Source organism: Natator depressus, chromosome 2, assembly GCF_965152275.1.
Source record: "Natator depressus isolate rNatDep1 chromosome 2, rNatDep2.hap1, whole genome shotgun sequence".
NCBI classification, from domain to species: Eukaryota; Metazoa; Chordata; order Testudines; family Cheloniidae; genus Natator; species Natator depressus.
Window position 1 is genome coordinate 118,817,002 of NC_134235.1, and position 21,302 is coordinate 118,838,303.

Here is a 21,302-nt window from a genome sequence, read left to right on the forward strand (position 1 = left end):
GGCCAGAAGGCAACAGTACCTGATGTCATTTCTTGTTTTCTTGCCCACAGTGGGACTTGGCTAGATCCAGGCCACACCAAGGACTTTCACCACAATGGTGCCCACTGGAGGGGAAGCGGAGCTATTGCTCCAGTTATCTGGTCCCTGTTTATTCTAATTTGCTGGTCAGCACCATATTGAGGAGTGGGATATAGGCAGAGACACTAGCACTGTTTCTAGAGTCTTCAACCTGCCTGCCTGTACTTTTAGTGATCTTTTCCTTCACCTGGAGGCATCTGAAATTGGGCAGATATTCTCACAGGTACTGGTTGTATTTTGGGACACTGTTCCAAGCTGTGTGCATGCACACAGATCTTAAACCCCGCACACACAGCAAAACACCACGCGCACTCCAGCTTTGGCTTTATTTAATTTATTTATTTTGCTTCGGAGGCAGCACAGAAGAAATTTTTTGGGCACACGGCCTGTTAAAAATTAGAGGGAACATTGTTTTGGGAATATTTTCTTACCAAGAAAGAGGTAAAAAGGACACTTTTTGTGGCAGCCATTTTGAGTGTGGCATCACCTATATGCTACCCCATCCTATTACTTTGATACTAAAATTGCCAGATGCCTTTGGTCATTACCAATAACTCACCTGTTACCATATTCTTCAACCTGTAACATAACTTGTTATTGCTAGATTTTGGTTGAGATTTTAAATGCACAAAATTAGGGACATATACAATTATGGTTGCCACAGCTGCTGTAATTTGGTCATTTGAATCTACATGGTATTATGTATGTATGACCTTTGGCCTTGGAGTTTATTTGCTATAGACCCATACCTTTCAGCTTCTTCAGCCCAGGGATGATGATTATCTCATCAACTACACCCTCAAATTACCATATTACTAATAATTAATTTTATGCAGTTTCTTAAATGCACACCAAACATTACAAAGCATATAAGTGAAGGTCTCTCAAGCACTGGGACCCTCCCACCTCACAGGGTCCTAGAACCCAGGTACCAGGCCAGTCCAGACCAAATGGCTATACCACAGTTAAACAACCCATTAGCCCAAGCATCATCAGCCTGAGTTACTGGGTTTTTAATTGCAGTGTAGTCATAGCAATGGTGGCTACATATAAATACTGAATAGATATATGGACAGAATTCAGCCTGAGACAACTGAGGGGTTTAATAATAGTTCTCATCACTACTGTCTGGTGACATCCCTCCAGGAAAGATATAAGTCATTTTAGTTTGTTTCCTTGGACTCCCACTACAGTAGAACCTCAGAGTTACAAACACCTCAGGAATGGAGGTTGTTCATAACTCTGAACAAAACATTATAGTTGTTCTTTCAAAAGTTTACAACTGAACATTGATTTAATACAGCTTTGAAACTTTACTATGCAAAAGAAAAATGCTGTTTTCCCCTTTTGTAGTAGTTTTTGTTTAACACAGTAGTGTATTTGCTCTCTCCCCCCCCCCCGTCTCCGCTGCTGCCTGATTGCGTACTTCCAGTTCCAATTGAGGTGTGCGGTTGACTGGTCAGTTCATAACTCTCGTGTTCATAACTCTGAGGTTCTACTGTACCTCCCTCAGACAGAACAGCAGTGGGGAGGGGGGTGAGAAAACCTGGATTTGTGCTGGAAATGGCCCAACTTGATTATCATACACATTGTAAGGAGAGTGATCACTTTAGATAAACTATTACCAGCAGGAGAGTGGAGTGGGAGGAGGTATTTTTTCATGCTTTGTGTGTATATAAAAAGATCTTCTACACTTTCCACAGTATGCATCCAATGAAGTGAGCTGTAGCTCACGAAAGCTTATGCTCAAATAAATTGGTTAGTCTCCAAGGTGCCACAAGTACTCCTTTTCTTTTTGCGAATACAGACTAACACGGCTGTTACTCTGAAACCTGTCAGTATCTTTAGGTTGACCATGTTAGATACTGTCCAAGGATAAGAGAATGGATTTCTGTCCTCCAGTATGAGATCATCAGTTTCATCCATGTGGTTTCCAGACTATTTCCTGTCCTGAATACAGATACCGAAGGGGCCCCATGTCATCTTTGGTTAGATAAGATCAGACACATCTTTTGGCTGGTGTCTCTTTCTCCCATATTCTCCCTGAGTCTTGTAAGGTCTTCTATATTTATATCGAACATTATTTTCTTTCCATTCCTACTGATAAAACACTTGCCGTCATGTTGGTAGTTTCTCAACTAATAGAATTCTTCCTCTTTTGCTTCCTCATATTTCTATTCAAAACATTTAAACTGAAATCATCTCGCTTCTTTTCTCACTCCATACCAACTCCTTCCCAAATCTCTAGAGCCCTTCACAGATACAAAATTTGTATCCTCATCCTATCCGCAAACCGCAAAAATGGTCCGTGGATATCTGCATCTGCGGATTTACAGGGCTCTACAAATCTCATCACTGGCTTCCCACCTTTCACTGCATCAAATTCAGGCTCCTTGCCCTCACCTTCAAAACTGTGCATGATCTCTGCCTACATCTCGGCTCCAGTTTCCTCCCACTCTCTAATCTCCTTGTAGTATTATTTGCACACCCTTCTTTTTTTCTGTCTTGGTTAGTCTCTTTGGGCTGGGACCTTGCTTTGTTTACTTCGTAAATAGCTGTGTGCAATTTTAAGATGCTGTATAACACTATTATTAATAATATAATCTGTGGGTGTTTCTCATTCAGGAGATAATTATATCCTAAGCTGAGAAAACTCAGGAACCTATATGCCTATAGCAAATACATTATTTGGTTAAAGCGGAGGAGTTGTTTAATTCCGATTGCCCAGAGCAGTTTTGTGTTTTTAAATGCTGTTCGACTCTCTTTGGATTCTGTCCTGCAAACAATTTGCTCGTGCTCCGTATCCAGGACTATTAGCTCGCTGAGCACACAGTTCTTTCTTAGGTTTCAGAGTAGCAGCCGTGTTAGTCTGTATTCGCAAAAAGAAAAGAGTACTTGTGGCACCTTAGAGACTAACAAATTTATTTGAGCATCAAATCTTTCTTAGCTACTCACCAGCTGCTCAAAAGCCTGGGCCCCCCGAGGGTCAGCCCCGCCGAGCAGCAGCACCACCAGCCGAGGTCCACCTCTGCAAATCAGAGCCCGGCGCTGCCCAAATTTCCTGCCAGGGAGGCCAAACCTCCCACCACGGGGAGCAGGCTGGGAGCTCTGCGCTCCCGCCCCGTGCAATCCGCGGGCACGAACCCTGCCTGCCCCCCCCTGCGCCCCCACAGTGGCGGCCCGTTCACAGCTCGCGCGTTCCCGCCGATTGACCCCCCCCCAGAGGGCCAGGGCCAGGCCCGCGGCAAGGCCCGGCCAGGAACAAACTCCCCGCTCCCCACCAGGGGGCGCTCGTGCAAACCCCCAACCACCGCCTTGCCTCGACCGAACTGCGTCCCGGGACGTACCTACGGGAGACCAATCCCCGCGCACCTTACGCCACGCTGGCCAATCCCCGGGCAGGATCGCACCCCACAGAACTCCGACCCGCCCGGCTAGCCAATCCCCTCGCAGCTCGCCCGTCCCGCGGGCCAATCACGGAGCGTAGCCGCTGCCCGTGTTTTCCCTCCCCCTCCCGCCTCACGTGACAGAGCGGTACCCTCGGGCTGGGGCTCGGGCGGCGCAGAGCGGCCGTCGCTGCGGAGCGACCTGGCCCCTGGTGCTGTCGGCCGCGGCCCCGCCCGCCCCGCGCCATGCTGTTGCTGCTGCTAGCGGCCGCCTGCGTCGTGGCTTTCGTGCTGCTGCTCTACATGGTGTCGCCGCTCATCAGCCCCAAGCCCCTCAAGCTGCCCGGCGCCCACGTCGTGGTGAGTGTGGGGGCGCTGCCGCCTCTCTCCGCCCCGGCCTCCTTCGCCCTCCTCACCCGCCTCCGGCCCCATCGCCCTGCCGGGTGGGCGGCCCCCGGGGCCAGGCTGGTGTCGGGGCGAAGATGCCGCCTTGCCTTGGTTTCTTGGTGTGGGGGGGAAGGGGCTGCGGGTGACTCGAGGTGGGGACCCTGCCGGGACATCGCGGGGGGTGTGTGTGTGTGTGTCTGTCTGTCTGTATGTATGCACCTCCTGTAGACAGCGGGGGGGGGGTGTGTGCGTGTGGACGCATCTGTACGTGAGGTGGGGATGTAGTGCGCCTGTGTCTGTGTGTCTATACACAGCGTGGGTGTGTGGTGGGGGGGTGTATATACATAGGGTGCATGCATGTGTGTATATATACACATAGTATATGGATTGGGGGTGTATAAATATGGTTGTGTGTGTGTATATATATATCTCCATATGCATATAGTGTGGGGCGGTGGAATGTATATAGGTGTGTGTATAAATACGTTTGTGTGTGTGTGTGTGTGTATATATATCTGTATATCCACATGCATATATAGATGCACATAGTGTGTGGGTTGTGAGTATAACGTGCACACATATGCACACATAGTGTGGGGTATGTGTGTATATTGTTTGCTGTGTAAGCAGTGAGCTTCCTTGACTCCTACTTCAGCCCCTCCCCCCCCCCCCCCCCCCATAGGAAGACCTAGCAAAAGAAGTTTGTGTCAGCTTCTTCGCCTGGATTAAGTGGGATTGGAGGATCAGTTTAAAAAGCACTCCCATGGTACAACAAAGTGGTGGTGATGGTGATAACTGATTGCAATGTTCACCAACATTCGGACATAATTTAGTTTAACTGGAGAGGAAGAGACGTCACATTTCTAACCCCAGGAGATTTATATTTTTGTCCTCACTGTAGTAGCTGAGGTCCTACGTAGAGGTAGTTCTTAACTATGGAGCCACTATCAGTGCCCTATTCAATATACATGTTTAAGATAGTATTGTGTGCACTGGGGATGTCTAAGCAATGTGAGAGGTGCTCTTTGTGTGTGTCTCTGGGAAACCATTGCTTATCTCAGCTGGCAAAAAGACATGCATCTGGTTCACTGGGAATGCACACTATCTTTGGTATTTTGTATTGTTAAATTGAATTTATTAGTCTTTAATGACACTTATAACCCTAGGTTTACTGGATACTTCATATTCATTGTTTCCAGTAGAATCTGCAATGTGGTACAGGTTGTATAAACACAAAAGAATTTATAGTCTAAGGCAGGGGTAGCCAACCTGAGCCTGAGGAGGAGCCAGAATTTACCAATGTATATTGCCAAAGAGCCACAGTAATACATGAGCAGCACCCCCTAGCAGCTCCCCCCACTCCCAGCACCTCCCACCCACCAACAGCCCTGCTGAACAGCGCCTCCTCTTCCTTCCCTGCGCCTCCTAATCAGCTGTTTCGTGGTGTGCAGGAGGCTGGGGAGGGGGAGGGAGGGCATGGCAGGCTCAGGGTGGGGATGGGAAGGGGTGGAGTGGGGGCAGGGCCTGTGGCAGAGCCAGGGGTTGAGCTATGAGCACCCCCCCGGCACATTGGAAAGTTGGCGCCTGTAGCTCCAGCCCTGGAGTCGGTGCCTATACAAGGAGCCACATATTAACTTCTGAAGAGCCACATGTGGCTCCAGAGCCACAGGTTGGCCACCCCGGTCTAAGGCTTATTCTCCAAGATAAATCAGAGCGTGGAGGAAAATGGGGACAACATACAAATAAAGTGGTCAGGTGTCATATCCTTTTTTCAAATTTAAAAATAGTCCTCATCTCCTTAAGCAGCTTGTTGGTTGCCTGTTGGTATCATGGTAGATAGTGAGTTTTTAGAAGGTGTGAGGTAGGCATAGTGGAAATGTACGTGCAGATAAATAGGGAGTGGGGGGGAAAAGATGGGCCTTGAAGGTGGGGTCAAGAAGCCACATGTTGCTTTAAATGCATAAAATAAACCTGGTCCCTGCCATGCGGAGCTTATAGTTTAATTACATTTGCCAGAGCATCTATGACTGCATAGAGTTCTATGGGAGTTGTGAGTGCTGTGCATCTCTTGAGGTCATACCTCTAAATAAAAGTGGACTACAGGCACTGGGGCTTAGTTTGTGTTGCACCTGTAAGAGGCACAGTATAGAACTCACAGGCTTAGGAACTACCTTTGCACTCTTCCAAACTGGGCTATTCTGCAAACTTCAGTGGCCACCAGCGTAACCTAGACAGCTCTGGAGACCTGCCTAAGTTACAGCAACATCCCCAATAGAGTGGGCTACAGTGCTACCTGGAATCTTTGTAGCACTGTGGCCCAGACCTCTCCTGTCTTGGAAAGCCCCTGTGTGCTAGGGCTTACAATAATGTCATCTGAAGGCAAACTTAGTAGCTTTTTCCACAGTGCTAGTACCAGGGGAAATTCTCCAGTAGGTAATCGGGGTTTTTAGGGCCCCTTTATGGATCTCTGGCCCTCTCACACAGCATAAAGGGGCCAGAACAAGGGTGAGGATCTTGCCCTATTACTGTACTTGTGTTGATTGACCAGGGTATAACATTGAACAGACAACCAGAGTGTTCTTAGTGTCGTGAATTTTATAAAGCCACTTATAATTTTGTGTTGCCAGTTCTCATACATATAGCACCTACATCCTTAGGTCTATATGTTGCTCTCAATGTATTTACCTTTCCTAAAAACTACTCTGATGGCTCAGAATTCTTAAATGGGAAACATCAAGGCCTTATTAAAAAGAGAGAGCCCCACAAACTTTAAGCGATCCCATTTTAGTTTTCTTTAACATAAATTTAATCACACTCTTTCACAAAACATTACTGATTGGGATGACTTACTGAAACTTACAGCAAACCTTTCTAAGGTAGCTCAGTTTTTAGGCATTTTAACTTTGATAATGGCCATCTAAATTTCACAAGTTTAGATTTCAATGTTTACCTACTATGTGGTACAATAGGTAAAAAACCTTAAATGACTGTGCCATCAGGAGGAGGTTCTGGGGATCCTGTTTATATTACCATTCCCCACTCAGAAAGCATCAGAACTTATGTACTGTATATACTCGTTCATTAGCCCGTTCATTTATAAGCCAACCCCCTAAGATGGATAGGTAAAAATAGTAAAAACTGTATGACCCTTTCATAAGCCAACTCTATATTTCAGGGGTTGGCAAACTTTGGCTCCCGGCCCGTCAGGGTAAGCCGCTGGCGGGTCAGGATGTTTTGTTTACCTGGAGCATTCAGAGGCACGGAGCCCCTCAGCTCCCAGTGGCCACGGTTCGCTGTTCCCAGCAAATGGGAACTGCGGGAAGTGGCGCGCAACTTCCCACAGCTCCCATTGGCTGGGAAGAGTGAACCGCAGCCACAGGGAACTGAGGGGCTCCATGCCTGCAGACGCTCCAGGTAAACAAAACGACAATGTATTAGATATTCAATTCAATGATTTCATAGTTTAAAATCATCACATTTTGGTGTAGACTTGTTTATAAGCCGACCCCCGCTCTTTGATGCATCCCTTTCTTACCAAATATATTTGGCTTATGAATGAGTATATATGGTACTCTGTTATTACAGGACAAAAAGAGTTCATAAGATGTAATTGCATAATTAAAAATTCATTATTGAAGGCGAACATTTGCTCTAGTGTGGTTTTGTGGGTTCTAAAAACTGTTCATGTAACTTTTTTTAATGGTGTTTCATCATATAAAGTATTATTTTAACAGATACATTTTTAGACCTACCTGTGTTCAGGAAAATTTTTAGTTAAATGTTTTCATTTGGAAATCTTTGGCTGGTCTGAACTGAACATAGCTTTCAAATTTATAAAGTTGTTTGGGAATGCTGGTAATCCTGTAGCGCTTAAATGAAATTTAATTTCAATAATGTAAACTGTGCATTAATAGATCCATACCAGAGTTTCCTGTTTTCATATTTCACACAGAAGTAAGGAATACTGTTGCAAATTAGACACTTTCGGATGTCCTTTTTTTAATAAACTATCACCATTTGACAATAAATACAATTATTATTTAGAATATCTCTCAGTAGGTAAAACTGTTTTATTCTGGAGCACGAAAAACTTCTATTTAGAGGCTCTCTTTTTCCTGGTGACACACACAAAATATCTAAGGTGTTACCTTGCAGGAAGGACCTTGTAGGACTTAATGAAACTTTGAATAAAATTTAGCCTAGTGGTTCTTTCTTTAGTTTTTTTTCAAGCCAAGTAACTTCCCCTTCCCACTCCACTCCCTCCCCAAAATAAAGCCGCCACAACCCCAGTCTTGTCAAATATCATGTTTAGTACCTTTAGTTGTATGACTTTCATCTAGATAATTGGCACTTTTTTGGCCTTGGCCATCTTCGTGTGCAAAAGCTGAGGTCCAGAAATTTAAGTGTTAAAAAAGAGGCAGAGCTGGGAACAGGACCCAGGAATTCTTAATCTTAATTCCCTCCTGCTTCTGGGGATGGAACACAAGTTAAGGCTAGCCTTTTTATAAAATCATGGAATTATACGTAGTGGAAGAAGCCGGTGAGGAGGCAGCATGGTTTAGTGGAGAGAGCACTGGTTTGGGGGTCAGGAGACCTAGTAGTTCTGCTTCTTTTGCTGACTCAACTCTGCCTCGGTTTTGGAAAATGTGTTGCTATTGAATGCTATAAGTGTGCATTTGTAACTGACTGCAAGAAATGAGGTAACTTTTTATATATACGTTTACTAACTAAATTATGTCTTAAATTGTTTAAAATAGAGGTGTAGTTTAAAATAGGGACGTGATCTCCCCATCTGTAATATGGAGAATAATACCTTTCTCTTTGAAGTGTTTTGAGATCTCTGAATGAAAAGAATGATATAAAAGCCAGTTTTAATACTACTTAGTCTTTTTGAAGAGGAGTGTGATGGGGAAGTGGTTTCTGCTTTAATTGTTAAAACAATCCCAAAGACATTTTCCACAGTCCCTTTAAAACAAAAGAACCACGAAAAGTAACTGATTCTAGCTATTTTGAAACGTCTGGTTTTTGTTAATTATATTGCCCAGTTGCGGGATTGAAAAGCTAAATACTATAGACATGGGAAGAGCTGAATTTTACTCAGTTTTTACAGCTTATCGGTTTTCTTGTTTTACAGTCAGAGGAAAATTTGGGCTAAACACCCAAAACACTAATTTAAAAAAAATCCATAAAATACCCAAGTGATCTGGGCATTAATTTTCAATATGTCTGACCAATAAGAACAGCCATACGTATCTTACAATTTGCATGAAATAGACTGAATTTTAGAAAAAGTAAACACAAAAGGGGAATACCCAATAGCTATACTCTATTTTATAATTTAGTGGAATTGCCTAATTGGTTAACAGAGAAGAAGGTATTTTGAATCATAGGCTGTAAATTTGAACTTTGTCTTTTTGTCAAGATTACATCTTCACTGAGCGAAGTTGAACTGTGTTCTTTGTTGCACAACTGATTTCTATTACTACTTCATATATTCACAATTGGATTTGGTCCAATGGTTAGTTAATAGTAATAGATTAAAGGGATGGCCAGCCAGCATTCATTCTGATTTAAAGTTTGCTATGAACTGTCTTGTCTTCTTAGAGAAACCTTTGTATCAGTTGTTTTTACAGAGTTCAGTCTGTTACAACTGAGTTTGACAAATAAAATGCTTGTGCAGTAGATAAGAGTCAAGCAAAAATATGAGGCCAGATGGAAGTGAGGTCTAGGGTATGGGCTAAAGGTATGTTCAGATTTTAGATGAAAGGTTGCAGTAGGACAGTGCATATTAGTATCAAATTGTATATACACCTAATACTGAACTAAAAAAGAAAATTTAAGAGACTCCTTGATGTAAGGAGCTCTGTTTTTTGTGTTTTGTTTTGTTTTGTTTTTTACATACACTGTAGAAAAGTGAGTATCTTTGATAGATTAATGGTCACCTTTGATATATTTCAGAGAATGATTAAGAACTCTGAGAATGCAGTTGTGATTTGTGGGGCTGGGGAGATGAAAATAATGAATTGTTAATTAAATTACCTAAATGATGTATCTTTTTTAGGTAACTGGAGGTTCCAGTGGAATTGGAAAATGTGTTGCTATTGAATGCTATAAGCAGGGTGCATTTATAACTCTGATTGCAAGAAATGAGGTAACTTTTTATATGTATGTTTACTAAGTTATGTATTTAAGTGTTTAAAATAGAGGTGTCGTTTCAAATAGGGATGTGTTATAAAATAATATAGTTTGGAAGTAATTGTTCATACTGTGTTGCTGATTAATATTTTAATTGAAGTAACTAAAATCTCATGAGTTTTTCGTTGTCCAAGCAACTGGCTTGTTACAGAAACAGATTCTGAATGTGTCTTAGAAATGTTATTGACTGGAAAAAATTATATTTACATATACTGCTTGTTTCCTATAACTGTTGCTTTCAAGAACATGTAACTTCTTTCCTCCCTGGTAGTTCTTCTTTCATTTGGAAAAAATTGGTTTCTCCTGTCTCTGTGTTCTTATGGAACACAGTCCAACATTTCTGTGTTGTTGGACTATGTTCCATAAGAACACAGAGACAGGAGGTTGTTCTTATCAGTAGGGCTCTACCAAATTCATATGAAAAATGTGTCACGGACCGTGAAATCTGGTATGTTACGTAATTTTACACTATATTTTAAAAATACCCTATGCTATAGGGTAAAAGTATACAAAAGTACACAGCGTTTCTCAAAGCAGGGGTCCTGACCCAAAAGGGGTTTGCAAGGCTATTGTAGGGGATCATGGTATTGCTACCCTTACTTCTGTGCTGTTGCTGGTGGCAGTGCTGATTTCAGAGCTGGGCACCCGGCCAGCAGCCGTTGATTTCCAGCCACCCAGCTCTGAAGGCAGCGCAGAAGTAAGAGTGGCAATACTGTGACCCCCTACAATAGCCTTGTTATCCCCCTCAGCGTGAGAGACGCTGAGTCTTAAGGGCTTTACATGTTTATATTTTGCTGTTTTCAAATGCATATTCATGTTTTGTTACAACACCATGAAATTTAAGATTTAAATATCTGAAACCATGAATTTCAAGATTTTTTTAAATGATATGGCTGTGAAATTTACAAAAATGGACTGTGAATTTGGGGGCCCTACTCATTAGTGATGGTATGGGCACAGCCTAGGGAATAGCATTTATTGTATTTACTATAATATTCTACTGACTGGATTTGTATTAGTCTAAAACAACATTTCCCAAACTGTTCCGCATGATGCGAATAGGTGTTCCGTGAAAGAATCGTAATTAGAAAAAAGGGTCTTGCACTTGATTTTTGTACTACTTTATACGCGCTTTCCAGTTAGAAATTGTTAGTTCAAGTTTATTTTAAATTTGTATTTTTGCTTTGTTTTATAAAACAAAATATATTTGAGCATAAATAACACAATTTTTTATTTGAAAACCAAATGACTACAAAATAATATTGTAAGTGTTCTGTAAATATACACCAGGTGTTCCATGGCCAAAAAGGTTTGGGAAACGCTGATCTAAAAGATAGGACCTTCAGAGCATGAAACACTATAGTAGTATGATTCACTGCTATATTGTATCATACAATGCAGATTTGTCTGTACCATGCTGCTGCCTTTTAAATTTCTTGTCAACCAGTGATGGATTTGACAAATGAATACTGTACATAGAATTCAGAAAACACTTTATGTCAGGCCTCTAATAATGTTAAGATTTAAAAAAAACAATCTAAGCCTGAATTAATTAAATCTTTTCCTTGAATTGATTTATCTCTTGCTATTGGAGCTCATTTAATTTTTTTATCAACACTTTTTTATTTTAAAAAAAGGGTTTTAATGAAAAGTAAAACTTTTTCAGAAAACATCTAGTTTTTTCAATGGAAAAACTGAACTGAAAACTTTCCAGGTTTCATATTTTTGTCAATAAGTTGGGGTGGGGGGAAGAAATCAGGAAACATATAGCAAACTTTGAAATTAAACATAAAAATTGGCATTTTTTCAATTACCTCTACTTATTATGTTTGGTAACTTACATAGTTGAAAATGTCTTTTGCATAAACTTCACCAGTCTGATAAATTTAAAATTACCCGCGCGCTGCCAAAAAAAAAAAAAAAAAAAGTGATATTTCAAACTTTCCTTATCTGTTCTGAATTTTGGAATAAATGATTGATTGGTTTGTTACACGGTTATTCCACGTGTTCTTCAGTATGATTTAAACAATCATATAAATAAACAGTAACCTGTAAAGCAATAACATACAAATTCCTAATCCCTTCATGTAAATAAATTAGGGCTGTCAAGCAATTAAACAATAATAGAATACCATTTATTTAAATATTTTTGGATGTTTTCTATATTTTAAAATATATTTATTTCAATTGCAACACAGAGTACAAAGTGTATAGTGCTCACTTTATATTTTTATTACAAATATTTGCACTGTAAAAAAACAAAAGAAAGTGTTTTTCAATTCACCTAATACAAGTACTGTAGTGCAATCTTTGTCATGAAAGCTGAACTTTCAAATGTAGAATTATGTACAACAAAAAACTGCATTCAAAAATAAAACAATATAAAACTTTACAGCCTGCAAGTCTACTCAGTCCTATTTCTTGTTCAGCCAATCACTGAGACAAACAAGTTTGTTTACATTTATGGGAGTTAACGTTGCCCACTTCTTGTTCACAATGTGACCTGAAAGTGAGAACAGGAATTTACATGGCATAGTTGTAGCCGGTGTTGTAAGATATTTATGTGACAGATGTGCTAAAGATTCATATGTCCCTTCATGCCTCAACCACAATTCCAGAGGACATGCGTCCATGGTGATGATGGGTTCTGCTTGATAACAATCCAAAGCAGTGCAGACCAACACATGTTCATTTTAATCATCTGAGTCAGATGCCACCAGGAGAAGGTTGATTTTCATTTTTGGTGGTTTGGGTTCTGTAGGTTCTGCATCAGAATGTTGCTCTTAAAACTTCTAAAAGCATGCTCCACACCTCATCCCTCTTAGATTTTTGGAAAGCACTTCAGATTCTTAAACCTTGGGTGGAGTGCTGTAGCTATCTTTAGAAATCTCACATTGGTACCTTCTTTACGTTTTGTCAAGCCTTCAGCAAAAGTGCTCTTAAAACGAACAACATATGCTGAGTTAGCATCTGAGACTACTATAACACGAAATATATGGCAGAATGTGGGTAAAACAGAGCCAGAGACATAAAATTCTCCCCCAAGGAGTTCAGTCAAAAATTTAATTGACACATTATTCTTTTAACGAGTGTCATCAGTATGGAAGCATGTGGCTGAAGCATGAAGAGAAATACGAATGTTTAGCATATCTGGCACGTAAATACCTTGCAACGCCAGCTACAAAAGTCCCATGCAAACACCTGCTCTCACTTTCTGGTGACATTGTAAATAAGAAGTGGGCAACATTATTTCCCGTAAATGTAAACAAACTTGTTCGTCTTAGCGATTGGCTGAACAAGAAGTAGGACTGTAAAGTTATAGGCTGTAAAGTTTTATATTTTGTGTTTGAGTGCAGTTGTGTGACAAAAAACACATTTGTAAGTTGCACTTTCATTATAAAGAGATTGCACTAAAGTATTTGTATGCGGTGAATTGAAAAATATTTCTTTTGTTAATCATTTTACAGTGCAAATATTTGTATTAAAAATAATATAAAATGAGCAATGTTTACTTTGTATTCTGTTTCAGAGTAGCAGCTGTGTTCGTCTGTATCCGCAAAAAGAAAAGGAGGACTTGTGGCACCTTAGAGACTAACCAATTTATTTGATCATAAGCTTTCATGAGCTACAGCTCACTTCATCGGAGGCATTCAATGGGGAAAAAAAAAAATCCACTGAATGCATCCGATGAAGTGACCTGTAGCTCATGAAAGCTTATGATCAAGTAAATTTGTTAGTCTCTAAGGTGCCACAAGTCCTCCTTTTCTTTTTGTATTCTGTGTTGTAGTTGAAATCAATATATTTGAAAATTATAGAAAAAGTCCAAAAATATGTAATACATTTCAATTGGTATTCTATTGTTTAACAATGCAATTAAAACTGCAATGAATCGCGATTAATTTTTTTGTTAATTGCATGAGTTAACTATGATTGACAGCCCTAAATTAAATATAATAACTGAAGTGTTTAGTCTCAGCCTTAACATTATCATTGTAGAGGTTTTTTCCTGATGTTAACCTCAGGGATAGGGGAAAGGAAAGTGTTAAATTAAATAAATAAACTGCAGTTTTGAAAGATGAATGAAAATAGCAATTTTGAGCCTTAGTCAAGATCTCACACATTTACCAATTCCAGAGTTGTTTTTACAAAATTAAAATAGCAGTTGTTAGGGGGCTGAAATGTTTTTAACTTCAGTGAAATACCAGAAAGTAATAAATTCTCGTGATTGCAGTGCCTTAATTGTGCTTTATATTCATTTTAGAGCAAGCTGTTGCAGACAAAGAAAGAAATTGAAAAATACTCCATTAACGATAAGCAGGTAAGATCATTGCCTCCAGGGTGTACTGAATGCTGAGCGGTTGTGCTACATAACAGTAAAAAATAAAAGGGGGGGAGAAAAGCTCCCCCTCCCAACCCCACTACGTGGTTTCACTAGTCTCGCTTTGAAGAATAAGTGCTTGTGTCCTGAAATACTGAAGTTTACAAATTAATATGTGGTACATTTTAACTTGAAAGGCATTTTACCTGTCTAGATGCAAATACAAGGTTCTGATTTCTCTACTGCTGTTGATATTGCTAACGTCAAACCTGCTTTCAAAAAATTGATATGTTAGTGATGTCACCAGCTGTAGTTGGGGGGAGGGGGTGTAAATATGTATGATACAACTATAGTTGATGACCAGTATAAGACCCTGACTCTAGATTTTGACAGCTATGTAAAGGAGGAAGTAGTTTTTGTTTTTTTTTAATCCTCTCAAAATCTTTAACAATTTTTAAGTCAAAATAAGTGCCACCAATTGATTTGGGAACTCAGATAGCTTTCTGAGCCCCAGAACTGAGAGCAGGGAGACTTGTGGGCTGAGAAAGCTGCCTGATTGCGGAGAGGAAAAGAGGTGGACCTGGGGCAGGGACAAGATGATTGGGACAAGGAACGTAGAGGGGAGGGAGAAGGAGTGGGATTGGAGGTTGGTTGAGGGAGGGAAACTTGGAATGGGAGTTGTGAGAGAGTGACGGTGCATAGCTGGGCAAGGAGACTGAGACTGGTAACCAGTTGGATAGGGATAAGGAGGAGTAGGGGAGACAAATCAGATAAAGAGCCTGTAGGAGTGTAGGAGGAGAGCTGGGACTAGCTGGGGACAAAGGAGACTGGGGATAAACACCCAGGAGGGATTGGAGACTAGAACTGGAAATGTCTTGGCAAGGAGACTGGGGCAGGAGGTAAAAATAGTACATGATCATATAATTAAAGACTGTATCGTAGTCAGGGCCGGCCCCAGACCAAATGACACCCCATGCCAGGAGAGTCTTTGACCGCCCGCTCTCCCCCCCATTTGTTAAACTTTTGAATACCTCATTTTTTATTACCTTTGTAGCCCATTTCATGACTTTGATGCATGACTTTGATATGATTTATCCCTGTCATATAAGATGATAAATTTGCACCCTAGGATCTGTAAATCTGTATTTATTCATGCCATTAAAGGAAATAAAAAAATTTGCTTCCTCCATGCTTATAGAAACTTTTCAATTTTAAGAGTAGCTGAAACATACTAACCTCAAGAAATTGAACGGTGCACCAACATTGGGTGGACCATTATTAAATAGTGTTACAGTAGGTGACAGCCTTAGAACGTTAACTCTAGTCTTTTAGTTCAAAAGGTTGCCCTCACAAACTGAAGCACAGCATCAAAGAGAGCCAAAGACTGGCAAAGGTGGCATTTTCAAGTGATAAAATAGCAAGCGATCTCAGTCTCTTGTCGGCCATCATCGACTGACGATAGGTTTTAATGAGCCTGAGCTTCGAAAAGCTGCACTTACCACTCTCAACTGTGACCAGCAGCATGAGCAGAATCCTCAAAGTTATCCACACATTAGGAGAAGTGTCCTTCAGCTCTGCATCAGGAATGAACTGCAGAATTTGGAGTGGAGAGCGCTTCCCGTGTGGCAAAATGTCCAATTTGACATAGAGGTCTTTATCATTGACGTCCAAACATTCCCCATGTGCCAGTGTCGGGTGAAGGTCCGTACAATTGTTCAAAAGTGTTTTCTATCTGCTGGCATATTTACTACAGACACACACGCGCATGCTCACTCGCGCTCTCTCTCTCTCTCTCATGGACATTCAAGCAGTGTCAACAAGCAAGCAAAAAAACTCCCTCTTGAATTTTTCTTCTGAGGTTCCCATCACCTCATTTCTGCCCTTGTAACCAGTCTGGCTCTTTTTCCGATGAATATGAGTTTCCTTAAAGACAGGCTCAACTTCTAAGTTTTCTGCCATTTCTTTGGGAGCAGTGGGGCAGCTTCAAATCCGTTCTCTGTAAGGCTCAATGAAATCAAGACAGCTTCTCATCAAAGTAGTAGCGGTCGCGATGTCCATCGACTGATCTTTGTAATGCCTTGCGTACAGCGTTTACTTGGAACAGGATATCATGCCAAACCACAGATGAGACCAGAAATTTGAAGTCAGTGATCTGGTTTGCCAGGCTTTGCGCCTCATTTTGGACTCCGGCCTCAGCTTTACTTGGCTGCTCCAGTTCCATCAGGGCATCATAAACCTCAGTCACTTGTAACCTCACTGGCCTTACGCTGTCAATGTGGCTCTCCCAGCGAGTGTCACTTAGCAGCTTCTTGGTCAGATTTGTAACATTGTCCATGAGGATCTTCCACCTGATAGTTGATGCTGAAAACAGGATGTATATTGTTTGCAGTACTCCGAAGAGAGAGAGTGAATCTAAAAAAGACACTGGATCTGACACAATCAGGTTGAAGGAATGGCAGGCACAAGACACGAAGAAAGCCCTTGGGTTCAATGCAAGGATTCTTCCCTGGACGCCACTGTTTCTTCCCTTGATGTTTGCGCCATTGTCATAACCTTGGGCACAGCAGTCCTGAAGCTTTATTTTATTCTCATTCAAAACGTTCATAAACAGTTTTGTTAGATCTTTTCGAATAGAGTTGTCCACAGACGTAAAACAGATAAAACATTCCTTTATTTGGATACAGCCATCCTTGTCGTCAACCAATTACTGTAAATGACATCTTTTCACTGTGTCTGTCAGGAGTGCAGTCCATCAGTATGGTGTAGTACTTCGCTTTGCTGAGCTGCATCAATATGTTATCAAGCACCTTCCTTGCCCTAAGGTCAATCAGTTCATTTTTAATTGTTTTGCTGCAGTAGTGGTCTAATAGCTTCATTACGAAATACTCGACATAGGTGCTCACGCATGACATCATTGTATTTCCCAAGGAGCTTTACCAAATCAAGGAAATTACCATTATGTTCAGTGAACAACCTATTCATGAGCCATAGAAAGCCAAATTATTCTTTGGAAGGAAGAGGATAATTGAGATCAGACACTCAAACACGTTCCTCCACTGCTGGATTTCTACATTAATAAAGTGCTGGTATTCATGTTGCTTCAGAGCATCAACTAAGTTATGCCTGTAATTGTACCCAGTAAGTGCAAGCGACGATTTGGCGTTTTTTGTCAAATATTTTTCAAAAAAACCAGAATACTTTGTCAGTTGATTTCGAATAAACTAGCCAATGTCAATTCAGTTGCTCAACCTTCTTGAGCACCCTTTCGCAGTGTGACTTTGAGATGTGTCATATCCTTGATTTTGCCCGGCCCGTTCAAAATTGTACGATCAAATATCAACAGAGTTTAGAATCGCTGGTCAAAAAGCAGGATCTTATGTACCGATTTGTGGTGTGCAATTTTTCTCACTGCTGTTTCTGTCATCATGTAAGGCTGATTCTTCTTTATCATTTCTCTCCTTTTCATGTAAACCAGATTTTTCTTTGTCATTACTCTCCTTTTCATGTGAGCCACATTCTTCTTCTTTATCATCACTCTCCTTTATGCCACCAGGAAAACTGGATGATTCTCCATCAGTTTCCTCACATTTTCATTCCTTATCTTCGGGTAAATCTACTAATTCCTTAATAGTGGGACTTCCATCATTTACTCTTCACTCCTCAATTTCTTCTGCACTGGGATAATCACTACTGCCTAAAACCCCATCTATGTTGTTCTGTTTCAGATATTTTCCCATCAGGTTTGTCCCTTGCTGCAAACTAGATTACAATTGAGCTTTTCGCTTCCTATACTGAGCTCCTGAAGGCTTCTTTGGGGGCATCTTTTATTTTCTATGCGGGAAAACAGACAGTATTAGAGAGAGCAAAAGCCTATGTTCCTCAGTCTTAAAGTCTTCAAACGTGACATGTTAAGCATGGGAAAAGAAGTAACAGAATTTCTATTATATTGTTGTGTAGATAGGGGTTCGATAGATCTCTGGCATCTGATTAAATATGTCCTTTATTAGTCACTACTTACTTTCTTCACGTCTTAAAATACAAGTAGACTTTCACAATTACCCAACAAAACAAGGTTCACAATATTGCAGCTGGGCTCTCGCTTCACTTCAGTTCATTCTTTTATCTCACTGACTGACTGGCGACGCCCCTGCCCCTTATATACCCACAAGGGCATAGCTGACGGCATTCTCGGAGGTTCGAGGAAAATATAGTTTTCAATTCTCTGAGATTCTACAAAGGTCCCAAACATTCTAGGAGGTTAGTGGAAAAATGAATCCACATATGGAATACCTGAAACATTTTACTTCAAACATTCTATTTTTTCTTTTGTCTCAAACAGCATCCCAAGCTCAGCACTCCAGCCAGTCGCCTGCCCCTAAATCTGGCCCTGATCATGATGCGTATGTGCAAGAAGGCCGAATTAAGGTTGCACAGGCTGACTGGTCCTGCAGTTGCATTCAGCTATTTACAAGACAACATTGTCTTTTTACAATTGCTTTTTTCTTAAATTCATATTTTAAAAAGCATTACAAAAATGTTGGTAAAATTGAATTAGCAGCTTTAAGAAAGCAGGATGGTAGAGCACAATAGTCAAAAGCCTTTCTTACTAATTTTTGGGTGGGCCTGCAAATAAACATTCAACCTTCTTTTTATCCTCCCTAATATTTTAACCAGTTTTTGTCCACCATTACCACACCACAAGGCTGGATTTAGCAATACAACTTTTTGGGATTTCAAAAATAGTTAACTCATTTCATATAAAAAGTGTACTTGTGTATGTATCTTGGTCCTCTCAACAGCCTCTTGCAGCAGAAGCGGAGACTTGTTTGTGCAGGGATTCATGTATAATTGCTAAAATTCCAAAAAAAAGTCTTTTAAGAGACGGTTGTCCAAATAAGCTGTAAGTGTGGGGGCTTCTTACAGGGTATGGCACATTTTAGCACATATTTGGTGTTTTATAAACATAAACTGGCTCAAGCCTTTGTGAGATAGTTAAGTATTAAGATAGTTAAGTATTATCCCCATTTTACAGATACAGAAACTAAGGTACAAAGTACAATTGTAAGTGTTCTGTAACCACACGATCCATTCATCTGACTCGGTTGTAAGAAACATGGTGCTTGTTAAGACAGTGCCTTTTTTCCACAACACGCCTGTTTGTCACTCTTTTTTTTGTGTGCGCACCTATCATCCCACCTGACTCTGTAGCAAAGCTTTCTGGGGATATCTGGGCATGTATTGTGTACAGAATGCACAGAGGGAATGTGTGTATATATAGTGTCAACAGCAACTTGTGATGCCGTGTATACTCAGATGTCCTGCTGCGCAGAATGCTGGGAGGAAGGTCAATCCAACCTTACACACAGGAATGATTAGCAGGTTCTGTTTAAACAGAAAAATTAAACGTTGCAGTCTGGCCAAAGGAAGACAAGCATATGCAGTCTAGACTGCCGGCCAACTGGACAAATGGTTAGCTTCCACAATTATGGTATGTTAACTTGTGTGTCAGCAGACATCATAACTAGAGACAGCCATGATGTTTAAAACAGTTTTAAAAACTCCTGGAGAGAGTTTGAGAAAGACCATTGAATGACGATGAAAGCCACAGAGGGTCAGCATCAGAACTAGAATGCCGAAGTCCCTACTCACAGTCCCATCCTTAAAACGTGAGAGGCAGAATGGTCTCAATTTGTTGAACTAGAGTGTCACCGGCAGTTCAGCAAAAGAGCTAGCGTTGCTGTAAGAAGCAGGTTGAGATTGAATTTCTGGTGGCTCTAGTGCAACAATTGATAGCCTAAACAGCACTGCTGCCCTTCAACCAAGAGTTGCTCCCAAAATTGAAGATCCTCAACAATCAGTGCCTACAAAGTGGAATGTGGGGACCATGAAATACCGATTTTTCTGAGTTACTGGTTGACTAACTTTCATCCATAGCAATTGGTTTCTATCAGTTTTATGTATTTAATGCTCTTTGCAAAGAAATCCTGGCCCAAGATCCTTATTTACATTTCTCTGTCTCCCAGATTAGGAGTTGTGGACTTCATGGACCCCAAAGAAAAGTGCTATCAAGGGTTATACAAATATAAAATTACGTTATCAAATGCTGTTTCACACCTCTCATGGGAGGGTGTTCTCTTTCCGTGGAGAACTGGGAAATTTATGGGTTTTTTTAAATGAAAAATAGGTTTGATGTAGTTTCTCCTCTGACTTTGTATTGTTTCCTGCTAAACTAGGAAGGGGTAAACTTATTTCCTGGAACAGGACAACTAATGCATTTGCTGCGGGGAGTGAGAAGTAGCCACCAAAAGTGTGAATAAACAATCAGGAACTTACAAATATTTGGGGGGGAATGAAGTGAATCACTACACAGGTAAACAAGTCTTCAGAGGTACTACCCCGTGGTTGAAGTTGTGTATATACTAGTTTTGACCAGGTTCAAGAGGTCCAGCAAGCAAAGAACTAAGAACTTATGTAAAGTGACCAACTTGATATAGGCTACATTTACACTACAAGCTAGGGATGTGATTTCCCTGGTTGCATATATGTACTTGCACTAGCTGTCATCAAGCTAATGTGAGTAGAAATAAAAGTGTAGCCACAGCAGCAGAGGCGTGGCTGAGCCTGGTTCAAGGCTGGTTTGTACTCTGCCGTTATCTGTGCTATCACTACCACACTGCTATTTATCATCAAGCTGGTGTGCATGTGTGTGCATGAGGAGGAAAATCACACTCTTAGCTTGTAGTTTACACATAGCTATAGAAGAAGGGTCTCTGGCACTGAAATGACACTGACCAAGAGGGACAGACTCTCCAGAAAGGGTTTTGAAGGACTTTGAAATCTACCAGAGTCTCCATATGTAAGATGGTGACACCTGGTAAGACAGGCATGCATAAAGCTGTTTGTTGTCTTTCAAGATATGTTTTGTCAGTAATGCTTTC

General features: G+C 41.0%; 1 protein-coding gene across 1 annotated transcript in view; it reads left to right on the top strand.

Moving 5' to 3' along the window:
- Positions 1-3,605: 3,605 nt before the first annotated feature.
- KDSR (3-ketodihydrosphingosine reductase) overlaps positions 3,606-21,302 on the top strand; it is a 43,125-nt gene continuing 25,428 nt past the window's right edge. The window contains exons 1-3 of the mRNA XM_074944963.1: positions 3,606-3,824; positions 9,913-10,002; positions 14,308-14,364. Coding sequence (XP_074801064.1) covers positions 3,711-3,824; positions 9,913-10,002; positions 14,308-14,364 — 261 coding nt within the window. The 5' untranslated portion in view covers positions 3,606-3,710. The remainder of the gene's footprint in view (positions 3,825-9,912; positions 10,003-14,307; positions 14,365-21,302) is intronic.